This window comes from Arctopsyche grandis, chromosome 8, assembly GCF_051622035.1.
Source record: "Arctopsyche grandis isolate Sample6627 chromosome 8, ASM5162203v2, whole genome shotgun sequence".
NCBI classification, from domain to species: Eukaryota; Metazoa; Arthropoda; class Insecta; order Trichoptera; family Hydropsychidae; genus Arctopsyche; species Arctopsyche grandis.
The window spans coordinates 24,408,112-24,427,680 of record NC_135362.1 but is presented as its reverse complement, the minus strand read 5'-3'; the positions used below and the strand labels follow the sequence as shown (position 1 = coordinate 24,427,680).

At 35.7% G+C, this 19,569-nt stretch overlaps 5 protein-coding genes across 6 annotated transcripts; 2 read left to right on the top strand and 3 right to left on the bottom strand.

Annotated features, from left to right (window-relative positions):
- Positions 1 to 363: 363 nt before the first annotated feature.
- LOC143915100 (COX assembly mitochondrial protein homolog) lies at positions 364 to 1,473 on the top strand. Its single transcript, XM_077435531.1, has 2 exons — positions 364 to 517; positions 605 to 1,473. Exons 1-2 carry the CDS (start codon positions 427 to 429, stop codon positions 922 to 924), a joined length of 411 nt encoding a protein of 136 aa, XP_077291657.1. The 5' UTR covers positions 364 to 426; the 3' UTR covers positions 925 to 1,473.
- Positions 903 to 2,689, bottom strand: Tsen2 (tRNA splicing endonuclease subunit 2). Its single transcript, XM_077435529.1, has 4 exons — positions 2,629 to 2,689; positions 1,554 to 2,550; positions 1,319 to 1,473; positions 903 to 1,141 (listed from the first exon to the last, which is right to left on the bottom strand). Exons 2-4 carry the CDS (start codon positions 2,518 to 2,520, stop codon positions 986 to 988), a joined length of 1,278 nt encoding a protein of 425 aa, XP_077291655.1. The 5' UTR covers positions 2,521 to 2,550; positions 2,629 to 2,689; the 3' UTR covers positions 903 to 985.
- Positions 2,690 to 3,330: 641 nt separating this feature from the next.
- VhaSFD (V-type proton ATPase subunit VhaSFD) lies at positions 3,331 to 10,561 on the top strand. 2 transcript variants are annotated; one of them, XM_077437174.1, is made up of 11 exons: positions 3,331 to 3,560; positions 5,307 to 5,388; positions 5,472 to 5,661; positions 5,832 to 6,050; positions 8,193 to 8,342; positions 8,670 to 8,804; positions 8,873 to 9,058; positions 9,137 to 9,324; positions 9,393 to 9,581; positions 9,732 to 9,845; positions 9,928 to 10,546. In XM_077437174.1, the coding sequence occupies exons 1-11, from the start codon at positions 3,500 to 3,502 to the stop codon at positions 10,013 to 10,015; spliced, it is 1,602 nt and encodes a 533-aa protein (XP_077293300.1). In that variant the 5' UTR covers positions 3,331 to 3,499; the 3' UTR covers positions 10,016 to 10,546. The 2 variants fall into 2 exon arrangements, with proteins under 2 accessions (XP_077293300.1, XP_077293301.1); XM_077437175.1 differs by lacking the exon at positions 8,193 to 8,342 and having other exon boundaries at positions 3,334 to 3,560; positions 9,928 to 10,561.
- Positions 10,562 to 10,589: 28 nt separating this feature from the next.
- LOC143915543 (coiled-coil domain-containing protein 112-like) lies at positions 10,590 to 12,827 on the bottom strand. The gene is made up of 9 exons (XM_077436240.1): positions 12,597 to 12,827; positions 12,409 to 12,512; positions 12,115 to 12,233; positions 11,935 to 12,042; positions 11,665 to 11,866; positions 11,278 to 11,540; positions 11,004 to 11,200; positions 10,710 to 10,940; positions 10,590 to 10,629 (listed from the first exon to the last, which is right to left on the bottom strand). The coding sequence occupies exons 1-9, from the start codon at positions 12,743 to 12,745 to the stop codon at positions 10,590 to 10,592; spliced, it is 1,413 nt and encodes a 470-aa protein (XP_077292366.1). The 5' UTR covers positions 12,746 to 12,827.
- A 2,451-nt stretch (positions 12,828 to 15,278) lies between these two features.
- LOC143915460 (uncharacterized) lies at positions 15,279 to 18,565 on the bottom strand. The gene has a single exon (XM_077436124.1). The coding sequence runs from the start codon at positions 18,458 to 18,460 to the stop codon at positions 17,342 to 17,344; it is 1,119 nt and encodes a 372-aa protein (XP_077292250.1). The 5' UTR covers positions 18,461 to 18,565; the 3' UTR covers positions 15,279 to 17,341.
- Between the last annotated feature and the right edge of the window lie 1,004 nt (positions 18,566 to 19,569).

Genomic DNA, 19,569 nt, shown 5'->3' with positions numbered 1-19,569 from the left:
ATTCGGGATCCAAATAAAAGACCAAAGTCACTTAACAGCATTGGTATTAGATCATGACGGGGCAGCCGCTTGCTCGAAAATGCGAAATGTCTCCCGGTTAATGATTTATGCTCCCACATCTATCTATTTTACGTGGTAAATAGGGTCGATCTCGCAATGATGAAACGGTGCGTGCTGACGACTTCTCACTGAAATGGTGAGTGGAGAAATAACTAACAACTGAATACTTTTAAAGGGCGATAAATTATATTTTCTTAAATGACAGCTTGCTTTAGAAGTTAATCGTGACGGCTTTGTGAAATAATTTTGCCCAAATATCATATCTCGCACTTTATCTAATATGGTAGCACGCTGGATATTGAAATTCAGTATGGCAACACTGTTTTGACAGATACCGATTTTAGCGTTTTAGTACGACGCATCAAAATGTGGTGGTTTGGTCAGAAAGAAGGAGAAACGAAGGCACCAGAGAAGACCGTATTGGCTAAACATCTTGGTGGAGGTCCACATGGAGTCGGTAAACATTTTCCCCTTTTAATCATACATTTAATTATCTTACCAAAAATCGTGAAAATTTATTTTATATAATATATGCATATTGCAGGCGATCCTAATGATCAATCTCTCCGCAAGGTAGAATTGAACGTTTTAATACCCAAAAGAGTCAGAGATATATCCAGAAAGGAAAAATGCATAGATGTAGTTCGAAAATTCGAATTCTGCGCTAAAGAAAATGGTCTTCTGATGACTGTGAGATGCCGTCAAGAAAGTAACGTAATGATTGAATGTCTCCAAAAGTGGTTCAACGACGAAGAGTTTAACCTGGAATGCAAAAGAGAGTATTTAAAAGAGAGAACCGAATACAGAAGGACCGGCATCACTAAACAAATGAGAGAAAGAATGGCTGCTGGAATCATCTATTAATAGTTTATTTAATGTAACAATTTATGTAAATAAATAGAATCAAATTGTTATCGTTGACGTTTTATTGGGACGGATCGCCGTCTTTTCTTCTCTGGCTCGATATCCATCGCCTGAGTAAAGTCTCACATACACTGGCCCGCTCCAAAGAGTTTGGATTTCGTTTTAAATCTTCCATCTTGATATCATCAGGAAGGACGATGCTTGCAAATAATATTTCCTAAAAAATAAAAAAGCTGAATTAAAATCTTATATAATTTGAATATACATATGTACATATTCTGATTTGAAAGTTGAATTATACATATGTTTCGATATTTTAAGTGAGTCGTATTCATGATCATCAGATCTAAATTGGTGAGATTTGTTTAATTGGTTATTTTGAAAATTAACTGACCTTTCCTGTTGTCGCCGACATTCTAATAAAGTTCTGTATTGCCATCCAGTCGTAATTAATTTGGGAAATATTCTGACTTTGACTGTCTATCAGCGTTGTTTGAATAAGAACAATATAACTAGCATGATAAAATGGTTGGCCTTTCTTATATAACACTGAAAAGTCATAATAAATGATTAGTGTATTAATAAATATGTATGACTCAGGTGTAGCTGAAAGTGATGAAAATGTTTACAAAAATCGCCTCCAAATTTAATTCCTGGTTTGACGATCCAGCCTTTCGATCGAAAGTGATGATAGACTATATAGGACATCGGAAAATTCACATGCGAATTGCAAAACAAACTCCAAGAGTCTTCTAAGCTGAGAGCATTCTTAGATTCGTCGAGTATTTGAAGGCATCCGAGACCGAAAGCTAAAAAGTACGCTTCTTCAAGCGTGAGGATTAAATTTTCATATAAATTCGACTCGTCAGTGCACAACTTGGGTTTCAGGTCTTTGAAATAATCGTCCTTTTCCATATCGCTATCGGGCAAGACTATGACTGATTTTGATGGAAATTTTAAACTCGTAACGTCGACTTCTTGCTCTTCGTTGACTTCGTCGTTTGATATTTCCATCTCATCGTTCCGACAACTAGTCGACGCCTTGTCTCCGGCAAATTTAGGATTATTAATCGACTGAGATATATTAATATTATCTTGAACTTTCACCTCTTCATCGCTCGATAATAAGTCAATAATCTCCAATTTATCTTCTTCATCTTTAGCGACAGGATTTTCAATGATTATATTTCTCTTTAACAATTCCTTAAACAACGCATGCAGTTCTGTAATAACTCCGGCAGAAGTCGTGTCTGTTTGAGGCTTTTTCGATGTTTTGTTCAGGGACGCCATGTCGGTCCATTTCGTCCTCTCGACGTACTGTCTCTCTCTCATAAACGGCGGAAGTTTTGGATGATTTCTTACGATGTTTGGTCTCGATCTTGAGTTGGAGCCTTTGCCGAAATTACCCATACTGTGCAAGGCGCTGATCTCAGCTGGAGAGTTGATTATGACACTTCGTCCATTGTAAACTCCAGTACAGACAATGGGCACCCAATTGTCGATAGATAATCCGATCTCTGATTCGATGAAAATCGGAAACGCCGGCTGAGAGTCTACTATTAATTTTCCTTTAGAACGAGGCTCTTTCAACTCCATGTTTATTCAATGTATTACTCATTAACTATTCTGGAATAAAGTAATATATAAAAAATTTAAGTTTGCTATCAAATTCCTGAAATAATCAATAAATGTATCAAAACAAACCACTAAAGCGCCAATCAGCTGTATGGAACTGTCAAACGTCAGTTGAAATTTGGCCGTAACGAAATTTTTCTTTTCCATTACATATATTTTATTTATTAAAAATTTAGAAAACACTATACGCAGACTATTTAATAACTTTCTGATTTTTAAGGTAAACAAATTATTCAACAAAAAGCAATTTTGCGCAAGTCACTAAAATCTCGATCACGGAACATCTGGCACCCAAAAACTCAATTACGCGAAATATTGTGCTAGCGAGAACTCGAGTGCTAGATGTTCCGTAATCGAAAATTTAGTAACTTGCGCAAAATTGCTTTTTATTGAATAATTTGTTTACCTTAAAAATCAAAGGTTGTTAAATCGTCTGCGTATAGTGTTTTCTTGTTTATTATAAAGACTATTTGTAATTTTAGTGTTTCATCTATAGAGTCTTTGACCTTATAGAAAAAATTAATATTTAAACAAAATAAAAAAAACTCTCAATGTAATTTTTCAAATATATGGTCTTAAAAAAAAGTCAATTGATAACAAAAATAAATTATTTTAAGCTTTGGATCACAAGATAAGCAATAAATAATGAAAATCCTAGTGCGCACATATGTAGAAACCTTATGTCAAATAAATATTCGATGGGTCAAGTTGGCAAGCAACAATGCTATTGATTGAACATGCTCTGTTTCATTCTGACTCGTGGTGAGCGATATTAAAAGAAAGAGACAAAGCGAGAACAAAAGAGGAGTGGGGAGGAGCGGGTGTTGGAAGTCACGAGACCGCCTGACTGTCACCTGAGCGGTGATCGAGATCGTTGCACTCCTTCGGTTCTCGTCGTTTATCTTCAGCTCCGACTCCAGCTTCAGCCAATCGTCTCAAGATGGTGGGCTTCGACGCCAACGTCAAGGACATCATTCCTTCTCTTCCCGAGGAGAAGACAGGTCATTGTCACGCACTCACTCGCTCACTCACTTTGGTCACATGCCTCGTATCGTCTCTATATGCTTGCACACTATATATATGTTGATTCAAAATACTATTAGCCATATTTCACATACATATATACGATATGTGTCAATGAATATATTAAATCTAATCCAAATTGTAATGAAATTTTTTTTAATAATTAAATTCATAGCATTTTTCAAAGATGCACACCAGTTTCTAATAGATAAGTGAATCATTTAACCATGGCAATTTAGTTGAAAAATCATCAATTGAACCAATTTTAAATTCAGTGAAAAAAGCATGATATTCTATAAAAAATATATATTTTAATAATTACATAAAGATTTACAGAAATCCTTAATATGCTTTCCTATTTGATTTCATTGATAATTTCTGTTTTTATTTTTAGAATTTAACATTCTGAATGTTTTTATTATAGTTAGCTTCAAATACTTTTAATGTGTTATTGTCAGGCCCGGCTTGAGGGTATGTGGCGCCCCTAGACAGATTGGTTTCAGCGCCCCCCCCCCTCCCTATATTTTTAAACAAATAAATTTAATGAAAGTTCTTGAAATTTTATATTAAAGAAAAATATAAAGACAAAAACATATTAAGAATATATTAAGACAATTTTTTATTCAAAATAGGCACGTATTATGTATAAAAATGAATAAAATAAAATAAAATACGAAAAACTATGAATAAATTTCATTTTAGAATATGATATTTAATGTCGTAAAGCAAATCCATCCCTGATATATATTTTTATATATACATAGATATGTTTCAGCGGTATTTTATACAAAATACAATTCCAAATTACGATTTGTACCGACGACAGTTTACTGTTTTACAAGTTTTATTCGTAAGTTGTTGATATTTGACAGTCAACTTCCTGCGTTCCTCATAAATTATAATATTTTATAATCAGTATTGTTACTTTGAATAGAAAAATGAAGTTGAATATAGAATGTTTTATAAGTTCAAAGAAAGCCAAATTATTTTTTCAATTTAATAATCAAAAAAAGAAAAATGGGGGCGCCTTGCAGCGCCCCTAGACACGTACCTAGTCTGCTGCACCTTTAAGCCGGCCCTGGTTATTGCTCATATAATTTTCAACATATTGTTGCGTAGAGGTGGGTGGAGGATTCAAGTAAAAGGCCAAAGTCGTTTCACAGCATTTATTGATGATTAAGGAGATACACGCACTGGCAGTGCTCCGTCCAGAATGTCTTGATACCGCCTTATAACGGATCGGTCGCTCAGGGCATCTTCGACGTCCGGTTACTTCCCTATTGTTTAGGCATGTACCCGGATATGTATTCCCACGACACCCAGTCCCACGCTATCGGTCACTTCTGAGAAGGGACCAATAGCGGCCAATTCGGTGGCCATTGTTTAGCCTACTTGCACTCAGTCTGGAGATAATCCTTGAAACCAATTATAACGGTCACACAGTCTCTGGGATGCTACTCGGCCTAATCCGATTGCACTTACTCGGCGGTGTACGTAACAATATTATATAATATATCAATGAATTCTTCAACATCACGAAGAAGTTTCAATCATATGTATATGAGAAAACATATACAAAGTCAAAATCATTCATATATAACATAATTTAATTACTTATTAGTATATAATACAGATTTAAATTTAATTAAAAAAAAGAATATCAACTACTTAGCCATGTCAAAAGCGTTTCATATAAAATATAATTTATTAAAATTTGATTACAGACATGATTGCAGCGACCAGCGTTCTGCAGCAACAAGCTGCCGACATTCGGCAACAGAAAGTCAACTGGCAGTCGTACTTACAGTCAGTAACTTTTAATACAAATTCAAAATAAAATGTAACCCGACATACAATCGACCATTCTAAATTATTTCACCCGAATTCAGATCGCAGATGATAACGCAGGAAGACTACAACTTTGTAGTAGCGTTCGACAACGCCGAGGGCAAAGCCAAGGAGTCGCTGCTCCAAGAGTACCGTGCTCAGTGCGCCAAGACGTTTTTGAACCTGCTCGGACACGTCAGCAAAGATCAGACCATCCAGTATATCCTAATCATGATCGACGACATGCTCCAGGTAGTAAAATATTATAGAAAAATAAAATTTGAAATGAGATTAGATCGTCGACGATAAAATTTGCCACTTTGAAATTTATTAATACGCAAAACAAAACAATTATACTATACATATATATTGTTGGGAATATTGTTTCTATTCCAGTGTTGTTCATTTTATTTGTATTACAGGAAGACAAGTCACGCGTTGAAATATTCCGAGAGCATTCCATTAGGAAGAAGGACTCGTTGTGGGGACCTTTCTTGAACCTGCTCAACAGACAGGACGGTTTCATTACGAACATGACTTCCCGCATCATCGCTAAGATCGCCTGCTGGTCGCACGAGCTGATGGAGATCAGCGATCTCAACTTTTACCTGACTTGGCTCAAAGACCAACTGAAGCTGAACGTAATTGCACTGTTATGATTTGATCGTTCACAATATAAAATTATTATTAATTGAAATTTTTTACTATACATATATATTTTATTTTATTATTAATTTTTAATGTCAATGCTGTTTGCACTCTAGGTTTAGTCTGCATGCTATACGAAACGATCGACAGAAAGTGGATAAACCACAATATTATATTTGTAAACACTTATCTAGTGATCGTTTCGTATGATTGTTGTGGAGGCATTCATTCTATTGTACATATTCATTTATTAAACTTATGTTATAGTGTGATCAAAAATTTTAAACGGTTATCAATTGATACGGAATTGAATTAATTTTATATTTTTGATTGCATTTGTACAAATACATATATATGTTTCATTATTCATTTTCATCACTTCTAAGTATTGAAGTTATATATTTGTAAATATCAGTGGTGTGCAGTTACTACTATTAACATTAACTTTTTTTTAAATTTAATTTTTCCAGTGTCATTACGGGATTGCCCCCAAGGCGACACCTATGGCCAACTTTGTACATATATACTATATATAAATTTATAATATTGTCGTGTAGGGGTGGGTTGTAAGGCCAAAGTCGCTTCACAGCATTTATTCAACGATTCAAGAGGTCCACACGGATCCAACACTCACTCCAGAATAATCTGGTCTACCGTGTGTACCTCCTTACAAAGGACAAGTTGCATACCACAACTTCCCCGATCCATTTATGTGTCTATTGTCTAGGCACGTAAAGGTCTACCGTGGTGAGTCTATTGTTCTGTGCGAACTCCAGCGTATCCTTTGTTCGGGCACTTACTGAGTCCCGTTAGCCTAATCCGGGGTCTCTATTGTTCACCCACTAATGCACTTAGATAGTGGATACTCTCTCATGTTCCCACGTTATAATATTATTAATAATAATACACTCGCTCCCCTTCTTTTTATCTGATTCTTTCACTATTGAAAGATATTTTTATATATTTACAACAGGTTAATTGAAATTAACGTTAGCGGGTATATTTGGAATTTTTTTCGTTAATTTTCTGTACCACTGCAAAACGATTTTGGCTATATAAATCTACAACTTTCAATTTAGAAACAATCAAGCCACTCCAACGTATGTAGACTGTTTCAAATCACGTATATTTCATCGGGCTTATAATCTTTAAATTTAAATATTACGTAACGATAATTTAATTAAACATTTTATCGAGGATTCAAACCAATTGCTGAATGTCTTTTTTATATTTGTAAAGAATTGATATATTATTAGCTATACATTTTCCGGTTAAACTTTTAAGAAGTTGTTTATTCATATTTTATAAATTTATTGTTACCCCTGTGTCATCACGGTACTGCCCCAAGGCGACACCTATATTTTTTTAGGCGAAGTTTGTACATATGTACTATATATAAATTTGAAATTAAATTCAACTAATGGTGACAAACGAGGGTAGGTGGCCAATTTGCTAGGAACCGTGTCAACAATGAAATCAGATAAATTGGCAAACTCTAATAGGAAACGATCGACCTGGAATCATATATATCCATGGTCCGGCCAGCAACACTGGATTGGGAATTGAACTTGTGATCCCTTAGTCGTTAGCATTATACGCTAACCACTGAGCTATAATTAAACTTACATAAATATTTAAAAATTGATGTAAGTTTAATTATAGTTGATATGTTGTAGTAATATGTAGTTACTACATGCCACTGTTTTGTATCTAATTGTTCATACCATTTTACTGACTCATCTGAATGATCACTTTTGACGTATGATCATTTATTATATTATATTTATAGCAATTTAATGTTAACACTTATGTACATACATTTACTATGCAATATTTTTCAAATAATCTTCTCGGTTTGTAAGTATTGTGTTCGTTACAAAAATATGTACATATGAAACATTCAAAATGTATCCTTCTAACATTTTATTTATGTACACATGACATAGTTTAGAGTGTTTTAACATCTGATGCTTCGACCGATCAGCTGATAGTATTTATGTGTGGGGACGTTGGGTAAATAGTAAACAGTATTTGGGGCTTTCCTTTGGAACTTTGCTAGTTAGCATTTTTTTTCTCTATTTCTCTTCGCACTGTCCGTTTGATGTGCATTTTGCATGTTTGATACTGTTTTGAAGGCCGACCAATTGGCCATCGATATAAAGAATGCTGAAACGGCCCGGAAAATCAGTAGCAACAGCGGCTTAAAGGGGATTAAAACGATCCAAGAGAAGTGCAAAGATATATCGGCCGCTATCGACGAGCTTAAATCCTATTCCGGATCAGTGGTAACTGTCTGTTTATTTTTTAAATTGTATAGACAGAAATTTACAATGAAAGATTTATAGCTTAAGCTTAGGATATGTAGTACTTTTTTTTTAAATTTATAATAATACAGATTCAGCGGAGAGTGTTTTGTGTGAACTTTTAAGAGTTCCCGTGTCTCACTGTATATATTATACAATGCATGTTGAATCGATTCTCATTAGCATGATCTTTTTTTTATAATTTATCACTCGCATTATATATTTAACATGTTCATTGATGCCTTTTATTTTCAGAATGTATTAATATAATATTGAATTTTGTTTAAATGTTTTGATTGATGCTTTCAGAACAACGAATACATTCAATCGGTCGCACGTTGTCTTCAGATGATGTTGAGAATTGACGCATATCGATTTGCATTTTTGTCTGTCGACGGTATTTCCACCATTTTATCGATTCTATCGTCCCGAGTAAACTTCCAGGTACGTTACATTGTTAATTATGTAACATGGAATTGAATTTTAAACCATCTTTGTATTATTTATTTCAGGTACAATATCAATTAGTGTTTTGCCTTTGGGTTCTTACATTCAATCCACTGCTCGCCGAGAAGATGAACAAATTTAACGTAATTCCCATCTTGGCTGACATCCTCAGCGATTCTGTCAAAGAAAAGGTCACCAGAATCGTATTGGCCGTGTTCCGTAATTTGATCGAAAAACCGGAAGACAATCAAGTATTCTAATCGTTTCTATGGATTTCAATTTGTATTTCTCTACTGGAAGCTGTTCTAAGATTTGAATCTGCTTTTTAGGTAGCTAAAGAACACTGCATGGCGATGGTACAATGTAAAGTATTGAAACAATTGTCCATACTCGAGCAGAAGAAATCGGACGATGAAGATATTATGGGTGATGTTGAATTTTTGAACGAGAAGCTTCAAGCTTCCGTGCAAGATTTGAGCTCATTCGACGAATACTCCACAGAAATCAGGAGTGGAAGGTTCGTTCGAATATTTCGCTCAATATGCATATTCAACAGTTTTACTTACATAATTGCACACTTTGCAGGTTGGAATGGTCGCCTGTTCACAAATCGGCCAAGTTCTGGCGCGAGAACGCCGGAAGGCTCAACGAGAAGAACTACGAGCTTCTCCGCATCCTCATCCACCTACTGGAGACATCGCGGGATCCTCTCGTGCTGTCAGTAGCTTCGTACGACATCGGAGAATACGTTAGGCACTATCCTCGTGGAAAACAGTCAGTATCTCGTATACATATATATATATATATATATATATATATATATATATATATATATATATATATATATATATATATATATATATATTTATATATATATATTGATTGTAGTTTCTTATTGAATGATGATTTTATCCATGATTGTAGTGTTATTGAACAACTCGGTGGAAAGCAGTTGGTGATGCAGCTGCTGAGCCATGAGGATCCTAACGTGCGTTACGAAGCGCTCTTGGCCGTTCAGAAGCTCATGGTGCACAATTGGTGAGGGTTCTATTCAGTATTTGATTAATGTTTATTGACGATTTTGATTGATTGATTGATTAATTTGTGTCGTATTTATCAGGGAATACCTCGGTAAGCAGTTAGAGAAGGAACAGACTGGCAACTCGGGGAAACAGTCCGGTGCAAATCCGCTCGGAACCAAGGCTTAACCGAACGAATCCCGTTACGCGTTATTTTGTTAAAAGTATTGAATGACATACAATTCAAATTACACACTCGGCTTTGTTTTTTCATGCATGATAATATTATACAATTGTTGTAAATATTAATTAATCTGTAATTTTTCCATTCATATCTTATGTATTTACACGGTTTCGATGAAAACATGGTGAGTTACTTTGATGATTGTATATATAGTAAATTATTACGATGTTGATTTACATTCCGTTTGTTTTTTTTTTTTGTTTTTGGTAAAATATTGTATATATATGTATATGCGTATCGATCAGTTTACTTCGCAAAAAATATTATTCTTGTTGTAATTTGTTTTTGTGACACATTTCAAGATATATTTTGAAGAAAAAAAAATTTAATTTGATATTATGTATTATGATTATCATGTAGTGCTAGATATTATATTATATATATTATAAAATATTGAATTTTACAATAATATACATAGTTCTGTTGAGAATGTAAGTATTAAATGTTGAAGATATTAATAAATCGTTAAAGTATGTATATTGAAATAATTTTATTTGACTTTTTTGTGATACAGCAAGTCTATCGTATGATCAGACCACGTCTCCATTTTGGAACGGCTCTAAAAATAAAATTAAAATTTATAATTTAAAATAATACTAGCTTTTTTCAGTGAAGATATGTATGTACTTTCACACTTACAGCTTGGGTATAGCTTCTATTCCGTTAATGATGCATTTTTGCTCTGAATGAGATTTGGTTTTATCCGTATGCGATATCCTTCTTGACCATGTTTCTGTTGATTTTGCATATTGTCCTTTAACTTCTCGATAGCTTTTCGTTTTCATTTTGGCGATCTTTTTATGCAATTCGTCTTCTTTTTGCTTTTTGATGATCGTTAGTCGTCGGTTTATGTTTGCTTGGTCGCGCGCTCTGTAATCATAAATAACGATTTACTCGGAAATGCGTGCTTTATTCCTTTAAATAACACCTTACCTGTATTCCTTAATCTTCTTGTTAGCTTGTTTAATTTTCTTCTCTTTGATCTTATTTTCTTCCCTTTCCTTCTGCTGCTCCATATGTTCGTATTGAAATCGCCTTGCATTGACCCACTTCAGAATGGTCTCTTTATCAATCTTTCTATCCTCACTTTTTAAATACTCCAATTCTTTATTTGCTATCGCAATTTCAGCCTAAAATTGAACTTTAATAAAAAACTTACCCAAAATTTTGTTTATGTACGTATATTTTTTTGAATTATTTCAACAACCATTATTTCGCTATTATTCTTTTTTTCATTTTTCTTCATGGATTTCCAATGCTCTAATTCTTGTCTAACAATTTGAATATCCACACTCTGCTTTCTATTCATAAGTACTATTCCGCTATCACTATCTATCAGCGAATTTTCACCACACTTATTAACTTTACGGTACGCTTTCCAATTTTCCAATGCCGTATCCTTTAATTTTTTGAGTTGATTGTATTTGTTCATCCATTTCATATGCGACGATATTTCATCCAGCGTTTTGTCTAAAATAAAATAAATTTTAATTACAAAGTTACATAAATTCAAAAAATCTTTCCAAATCATAAAAAGTGAGGTTAGTTTTTTATTCACATGCTAAAAGCCCTTTTTTATTATATTTTAACAAACCTGATAATATTTGACGAACGGCATTTTGAAATTCCTCTTCATACAAAATAAAGTTTCCTTTTGCACCGTCTTCATCGCAACGATTGAAGATATGGAGACGATATTTGTGCCACAACTTAAGGAATATCCTATGCTCCTCGTCATCCCAACTACCCGTATGACCTCCAGTTCTTGCGAGGAACTTTTGAAAACTTTCCACATCCTAAAAAACACAAACAATCACACACACAATCTATGTATTTTAAAATTTTACAAACAAAAATAAACCACCTGATCAAAAGCGAGTGTTAATTTTGGTTTATTTATAATCTTAAACGGTTTTGCTTTCAACGACAGACTATTCGTTGTATTGTTACACAGTCTTTCAGCGACATTCACCTAAAGAATCGTTTTGTAATATTAAAATCAAACTTAAAAAAATCATACCATAACATAAAACACAAAAAAAACCTCTTCTTCTAGTATTATTCCACTGCCTTTTAAAGATTCCAGCTTCTCGCTGATGAAAGCCTTAGTACTGCTCAGTTGAGTCAACAATTCTTGTACGTGTCGCTCGTAATACGTCACATCTACGATCGATCATATTTAATACAAGAATGAAATGACGGTATTGTTGTAAACACACGGAAGGAAGTAAAGTAGTATCCACCAACATGGTCAAATCGGTCTCAACGCACAAGATGGCGACCCAAACTCGACCATGTCCTAGAGCCCTTACAGTATAGTTATAACCAACACACTTACCTAATTTCTTAATTTTTTCTTCAGACACGACATTCTTATACAATTGATTCAATGACTGATGAACGAGATTGCATCCGTCGGCGATATCTAATTTTTCCTGCCTTCTACGCATACCCAAACAAAATAAACTAACATTTACATGAATACTTAAGAAATATACTAACTATATAAATGAAATGCAACTAAACAAATTCTCATCCAGAGTGTTCTTCAGCTCGGTTATGTTAGAGCATCTCAGTCGGCTCAGTGCGGTATCGGAAGCTGTACTCAAAGTTCTCTCGTTGACTTTTAACTGTTTCAAAGTAGCGTCCAAAGTGAAGCTTGCAGACTGTATCATTCTTTAAATATTAATGTATCACATGAACGCAACACATGGAGTGCATTGATTAATCTAAAGTGTGATGCAACTTTGTAACTATGGTAATTTCTGGTAACTATAAACAAATACATAAAATGAATAAACAGAAAAACTTCTATATATTCGTGCATATATATAAAGAAGAAATTTTGCTTATTAATTCAGTGTTTATTATATGAGAAATACTAGATTAATGACTACACTGAGATTTGTGAATGTAGGGATGACTTGATTTTGATTTTTAAATGCTTTTTATTGTTACGAAATTATGTTCACAATACATGTACATCTTATATATATTTTAATAGCTACTGATCTACTGATCATTTTCTATTTTACAATTTAATATAATTTGGTTAGTAATCATAGTATTATATTATTCTAATGTTAATCTACAGCATAATAGGAAAAAGAGCTCAAAAACCTATTTACAATCCTTATAAATGCTCATACTACATCTAATACATAATATTAATTAAAGACTCTCTAAAGTCGATGACCTAAAGCAGATTGTGTTTAGGTAATCTGTGTTTATACCTGAAGGGTATAGACATTTTGTTGTAATCACCGAGACTCTTCACAAGTGTGTTAGTATGGTTATTAGTGATTCTGTCATAGAATCTACTGGTTAGTTTGTTAGTAATGTCTGTAACAAATGGAATATTATATATGGCATGCAGGTCTAGTATATATGGGTGTATTATATATTATTTTTAGAGATTTATTTTGTATTACTTGAATAGGGATGACTTCAATCATTTCGTTTCAAAGCGAAATCTATCAAAAGTCACACGAAATTAACTGGCCACTTAAATTTTAATACAAAATTGTAACTCTTTTACATTTTCGAGTCTTTCGTTCCCTTTATGATTCTCATCTTCACTACTAATTGATAACAATAGATATATCAATTATAGATAAACAAAAACAAAACAAAAGTCGTCTTCGTTGACACATTGAGTCCAAAAGACTACCAGAAAGTCAACGATTTTGTTGACCCAGGTCCCCTAATCTTCAGAGAAAGAGGATGCCAATCATAAATCCTCAGAAGAATATGAATAGCGAAAACGGCGATGATCAGTCTGACAAAGATATGGAAAAACCGTTCTATAAGGAGCAAAACGAAAATCCTTCTGGTGCAACTTCTTATGATCTACATCGATAATCCATTATATGGAGTCGAGACATGGAAGTTAAAAAGAGAAAGGGACATGTTAGATGCCTTCGAAATGTGGTGCTATAGGCGGATGCTGTGCATTCCATGGACCGCAAGACGCACGAACATCTCCATCTTCAAAAAGCGGATGGTTTCAGGAAAAGGATTCTTTCCTACTTCGGCCATATTGCCAGGAAGAATTTGGAGTCTAGAGAAACTGGTTGACACCGTAATTCTAGAGGGAAGGCGAGCGGAATGATGGTTTCCCATTAGATGGTCAGATTAAATAAAAGAACTGGTGGGATCGTCCCTAAACGCTGTTTAAAACTTGAAGGGTCCACCAAATTCCAGGTAGTAGAAATGACCACGACTACATGTACATAGAAAAAGGATTCTTTCCTACTTTGGCCATATTACCAGGCAGAATGTGGAGAGTCTAGTCTAGTCTGGTTGTCACCAGAATATCAGAGGGAAAGCATGTGAGAGGACGGTCTCCCATAAGATGATTAGATCAAATTAAAGAACTGATGGGATCGTCCCTAAACACTGCTTAAAACTTAAGAAGTGGAGGCGGATCGTTCACCGTATGAGAAAGAAAAAGATATCAATTTACAGTTGATATTGTATTACATATTTTAATCCAAATGTTCAACTATCGCATAGATAACAGCTAGATAGTTTTCTCTGAGATCAAATGGTGCCCTATTGAAATACTTACTGAATCAAATCGGTCGCTTATCTTATTAAATATTCAATTATTAAAAGTCACGTGCTAACTAAAGAGGCCATTTCTAACGTACAATCATTCATTGAATTATAAATAAATGCTAATATACAAACCCATATGTACATATCTGCTGAAACATTGATGTATTTCTAGACTTGAAAGTTCTTTTACTCTAATCCTATTCAAGTATGTGTGCGAGTTTTTGTTTGAACATTACCCTGGAAGCCGCGTAGGTTCCTTCAGGTCCGAACAGATGCGATAGTTACATTCAATAATAATTTTGGATACGGGTAGGTTCACGATCCAAATTCAAGGCCAAAGTCACTTCACAGCATTTATTCAACGATTCAGGAGATCCATACGGAACTGCCGCTCACTCCAAAATATCTGATTTACCGTGTGTACCTCCTTATAAAGGACAAGTTGCATACCACAACTTCCCCGATCCATTTACGTGCCTAGACAAGGCACGTAAAGGTCTACCGTGGTGAGTCTATTGTTATGTGAGAACTCCAGCGTATCCTTTGTTCAGGCACTTACTGAGCCTACTCGGGGGTCTCTATTGTTCACCCACGAACGCAATGATCTACAATGTGTACCTGCTTTTAAAGGACAAGTTATACAGGACAGAATCCGCAGTCCGTTAGTGTATCCATTATCTGGACATGTACGTGTCCATTGTCTCGGGTGACAATTGTCTACGCACGAATTCCATTAGGTCAAATATCCTCTCTCATGTTCTCACATTACAATAACTTATCGCTTAGAGATTGTTGATGAAGCAGCAATGTGTAAATACTGCTTTTTAAACAAGGTACGTATATTTTGTTACAAGATTAGCCATTGCAGATAATAAAAGTAACACGGAGGGTAATCTGAGATAGCTCAGTCAACTTAAAACTTTACTCGTTTATGATATTAGAATTAGTGTTGAACCCATTGGTATTTCAACGGTTTGTTCTGGGAAATAATTGATACATAAACCACACCCGAGGCTATTGTCTTTTTAGTGCTCTTTACAGTGTGCATGGTGCTATCTCCTGCATGCTTATAGACTTCTGATAAATGTAATGTTTAGAAATCTTCATACTTATCCATGAAAAAATATATATATACATACATTCCTTCTGTTTCTGTATATATTTATTATTATATAAATCCAAAGAGCTGAACACGTTTGACAACAATAATGAAATGACTCCACTACTTACCGTACAGAATGTGGGATCTTTTTTATATCAATGGGGATAAATAACAACATGAAAAGTCTATATGGTACGCATATTATATTAAAGAATTTCATAATACAATTCCACCGTATTTACACAAACACAGAATATATTTGGTTATTAAAATGACATAATTTCGTCAGATATAGACATTGAATAATCGTTAAGTAAACTTGTATGTATATTAAGGAGCGATCAACAATTCCCAGCACATATTTCAAGACAAATTCACCGAATTCAAATCCGATGAATAATTTCAAATGATCTGTAATACGTACTGCAAGTCGTCAATTATCAATTTATACATTAATATATAGTAGATAAATAAATCGATAACATACATTTTACACCAATGACGACATAATTTTCACATTTTAAATAATTGATACACATTTGTGGAAAAATAGCTAGAAGAAAAATATACAAATATAAATGACTAAAATAATTAAAAAAAAAAGAAAAAATAATTACATCTAGATCACAGTGATAGCCGTACATTATGTATGTATGATTATGTGGTCACCACTAATTATCACATTCATATATGTATAATAATCTGTTAATTGTAACAAAAAAAAATAAATGCAAAGTAAGTTACAAACTATGTATACTATTTACAATATATAAAATAAATCAGCAAATTTGAACATAGCAAACTTGGAATGTAACATTTATAACACTGGGATTCTTCAATTGGGCAAGACATTTAAAGCATAACTTGAAATGTGCGTCAAATTATAAAATATTATTTTCAAACATCATTATATATTTTTGTTACATGAACCAGCCGAAATACTGTATAGTAGCATTTTTGATTTACTATAGGAATTAAAAAGAAAAATAATATATATATACATATACATATATGGATGCAGTTGCCAGCATTTAACTTGTCTGGTTTGCATCCTTTATGAATAAATACAAATTTAATTTCTACTATAACCGATCGTCAGCGACCTGCAGTCCCAACCTAAAGGATAAGTATCTATAAATAAATGTATATTAATATAAGATTTAAAAAAAGGAAACTACAATTAATTACATTTTACGGTCATTTGAATTATAAAATATTTATTTCAGCGTTAAAAAAAATCATATTAATTTAAAGTGTTTTTCTATTATAATATATATGTACATACATATGGATGTAGTTATGAATAATAAACCTAACCTAAATAATGTGTATTTTTTTTTTGTAAACTAAAAAAATGACAATAGTGTACTATATATGAATGTTTTCAGAGTATTTTACAAAAAAAAAATCATTTGTTTTAGTAATGTTAAGCATAACTACGCCTATAGTTTTTAATTTGTAAGATTGAAATAAAAAAAAAAAAATCTTAACACTTCCAATTGATTTAAAACAATTCGTTCCGAGTGTACAATTAAATTTTTTTTATTTTCACATAATTTTAGTAGAAGTAGGTAAAAACAATTATATTTCGGTACATATTGTCACCATGTTACAGAAACAATTGATGATAGCCTTTCCCCTTCAGCGTTTTCCTACATGTCGGACATCTTTTAGTAGTGCTCATGATAACCCGAACGCACAGCGTGCAGAAGACGTGTCCGCAGAACGTCGATACTATCGTCCTCGACGACGACAAACTCTCCAAGCAGACGGGACAGTCGTGGAGCTTCGGAACGCCGGGCGAACTGCTCGTGCACTCGACTTGGTTCGTATTCTGATCGTGAGGCGACGGCGAGGTCGCCGTGTAAGACGTGTCCGAGTCGATGACTATGACTTCGTTGATCACCGGCGTCGGCTTGAACGTATCCCCGCACAAGTCTACGGTGTCTACGATCCGGGTGGGGGAAAGCCGTTTGAAGTGTTTGACGTGCATGAAGTCGCCCAAGTAGGTCATGGCCCGGTCGAAGAACGAGTCGTCTTCGTCGAGGTCGAACAGCATGGAAGTGTCGAGCTGGGAAATCGGCGAGCGGGAGCGCGCGACGGGTGAACAGTCTATTTCTATGGTCGTGATCGCCGCAGATCGCTTGATGCGCTTTCGAGTCCTGCTGCGGAGACGACCGGAAGGCGCGTCTATCGGTGCGACGATCCGCTTCGGCAGAGGCTCGATGATCTCACAGTCGGAGTCCGAGTCCGAGTCGTATTGGGATATCGCCATGTGGGAGTGGGGCGGGTTTGTTCTGGTCTCCATCGTGGACGTGAGGGGTTCGAGGGAAGCTATTGTGGCATTTCGCTGTCGTGGGTGTCGTCTTGAGCGTTCGGCGTCGAGTCTGTCGGTTTCCATTGCGACGGCGCAGAGAAGAGGCAGAAGCGAATCGCGAGCGGCCGCCTCCACTGATGCGGGTTGGACTTCCGGTTCTGATCTGATAGACGGCTGCGAGTGCGAGTGCGAGTGCGAGTGCGTCTCGGAGTCGACTTCCGGTGGGGGAACGTTCTCGTCTGCGTCTGCGTGTGCTTCTGCGTCTGCGCCCGCTTCTGCTTCTGCTTCTGCTTCTGCTTCTGCGCCTGCGTCAGCGGCAATGAAAAGCGAGTCGTTGAGCGCGATTGTGTAATGGTCGCCAGAGGTGCTAGGGAGGGGCGAGAAGGGGCGTGACTCTCCGGCGCCCCTCATATTATAGCATCACATAACCTCAAACCGCACAGCCGTAGGACGTAAACAAAGCTGTCAGCGGGTGGCTCTTCACCAAAGACTCACCTGCGACTAGGGTTGCCAACATTCTCTGAGACGATTCCGGGAAAAATGGCTCAAACCTCAATTTTTCCCGCAATGGCAATTTTTTATGGCCAAGTATGAAAACGTTCGGATAAGAGATAAAAATGACCGCTGACAAGAAAGCCATGTGAAACGTAAAGGAGGTGTAGGCATATAGTACAACAACCAATGATCTCACCGGGCCACTGCGACACATATCCTGAAAATCGTGGCAATCATTTACACGTGTTCGTGGAAACAAAGAAAAAGCATTCATGTGTGGCGCTTGAACCTATAGAACACGCGCCTCGAAAATAGGTCGACACGTGCTTCGTATACACGTGTCTTGGAAACAAAGGAAGCGTATGACCCCATTCTCTTACGGACGTCGTCCTGGCTTTGACCCTGTAGGCGGGGTACATGTGTGTTGACCGTATCCCGGCCTAACGAAACACTGTTGTGCTAGTTTTATAAAGTTTTATTGTTTGCCTATGGTTGTACAAAGGTATGGTATTTGTGGGCAAAAGTATGTCGTTCAGCGGTCTCTGGATATGGTAGAGTGTCGCTGGCTCGGCATTCAGCTATGTTCAGAAGGTCTCTGGATGCGGCAGTGTGTTGCTGGCTCGGTGTTCGGCTATGTTCGGAAGGTCTCTGGATACGGCAGTGTGTTGCTGGCTCGTCCGGCTGGTTGATCTTCCAAGTCCACGTAGTGTAGTGGTGGCTGGTCAGGAGCTGTATGTCGACGCTTGCTGCTGTGGGTCGACTGGCGTTGTTTGGGTTGTACCTCCTTTTATAGTGTTTCTGGAATCACCTGATCGATGGTGGTGGTTTGTTGATGCGTAAGAAAGGAATTTGCTTTTGTCGAGGCGTAGAATTTTCTGGAATGATTGATGGAAGTGGTTGTTGATGCGTAAACGAGGAATGCACTTTTGTCGAGGCGTAGAATTTTCTGGAATGATTGGCGCCGTTCCGCTCGATGTAGTTTAATGGTGGCGGCGTGTTTCGACCGTTTTGGTTCCACTCGACTG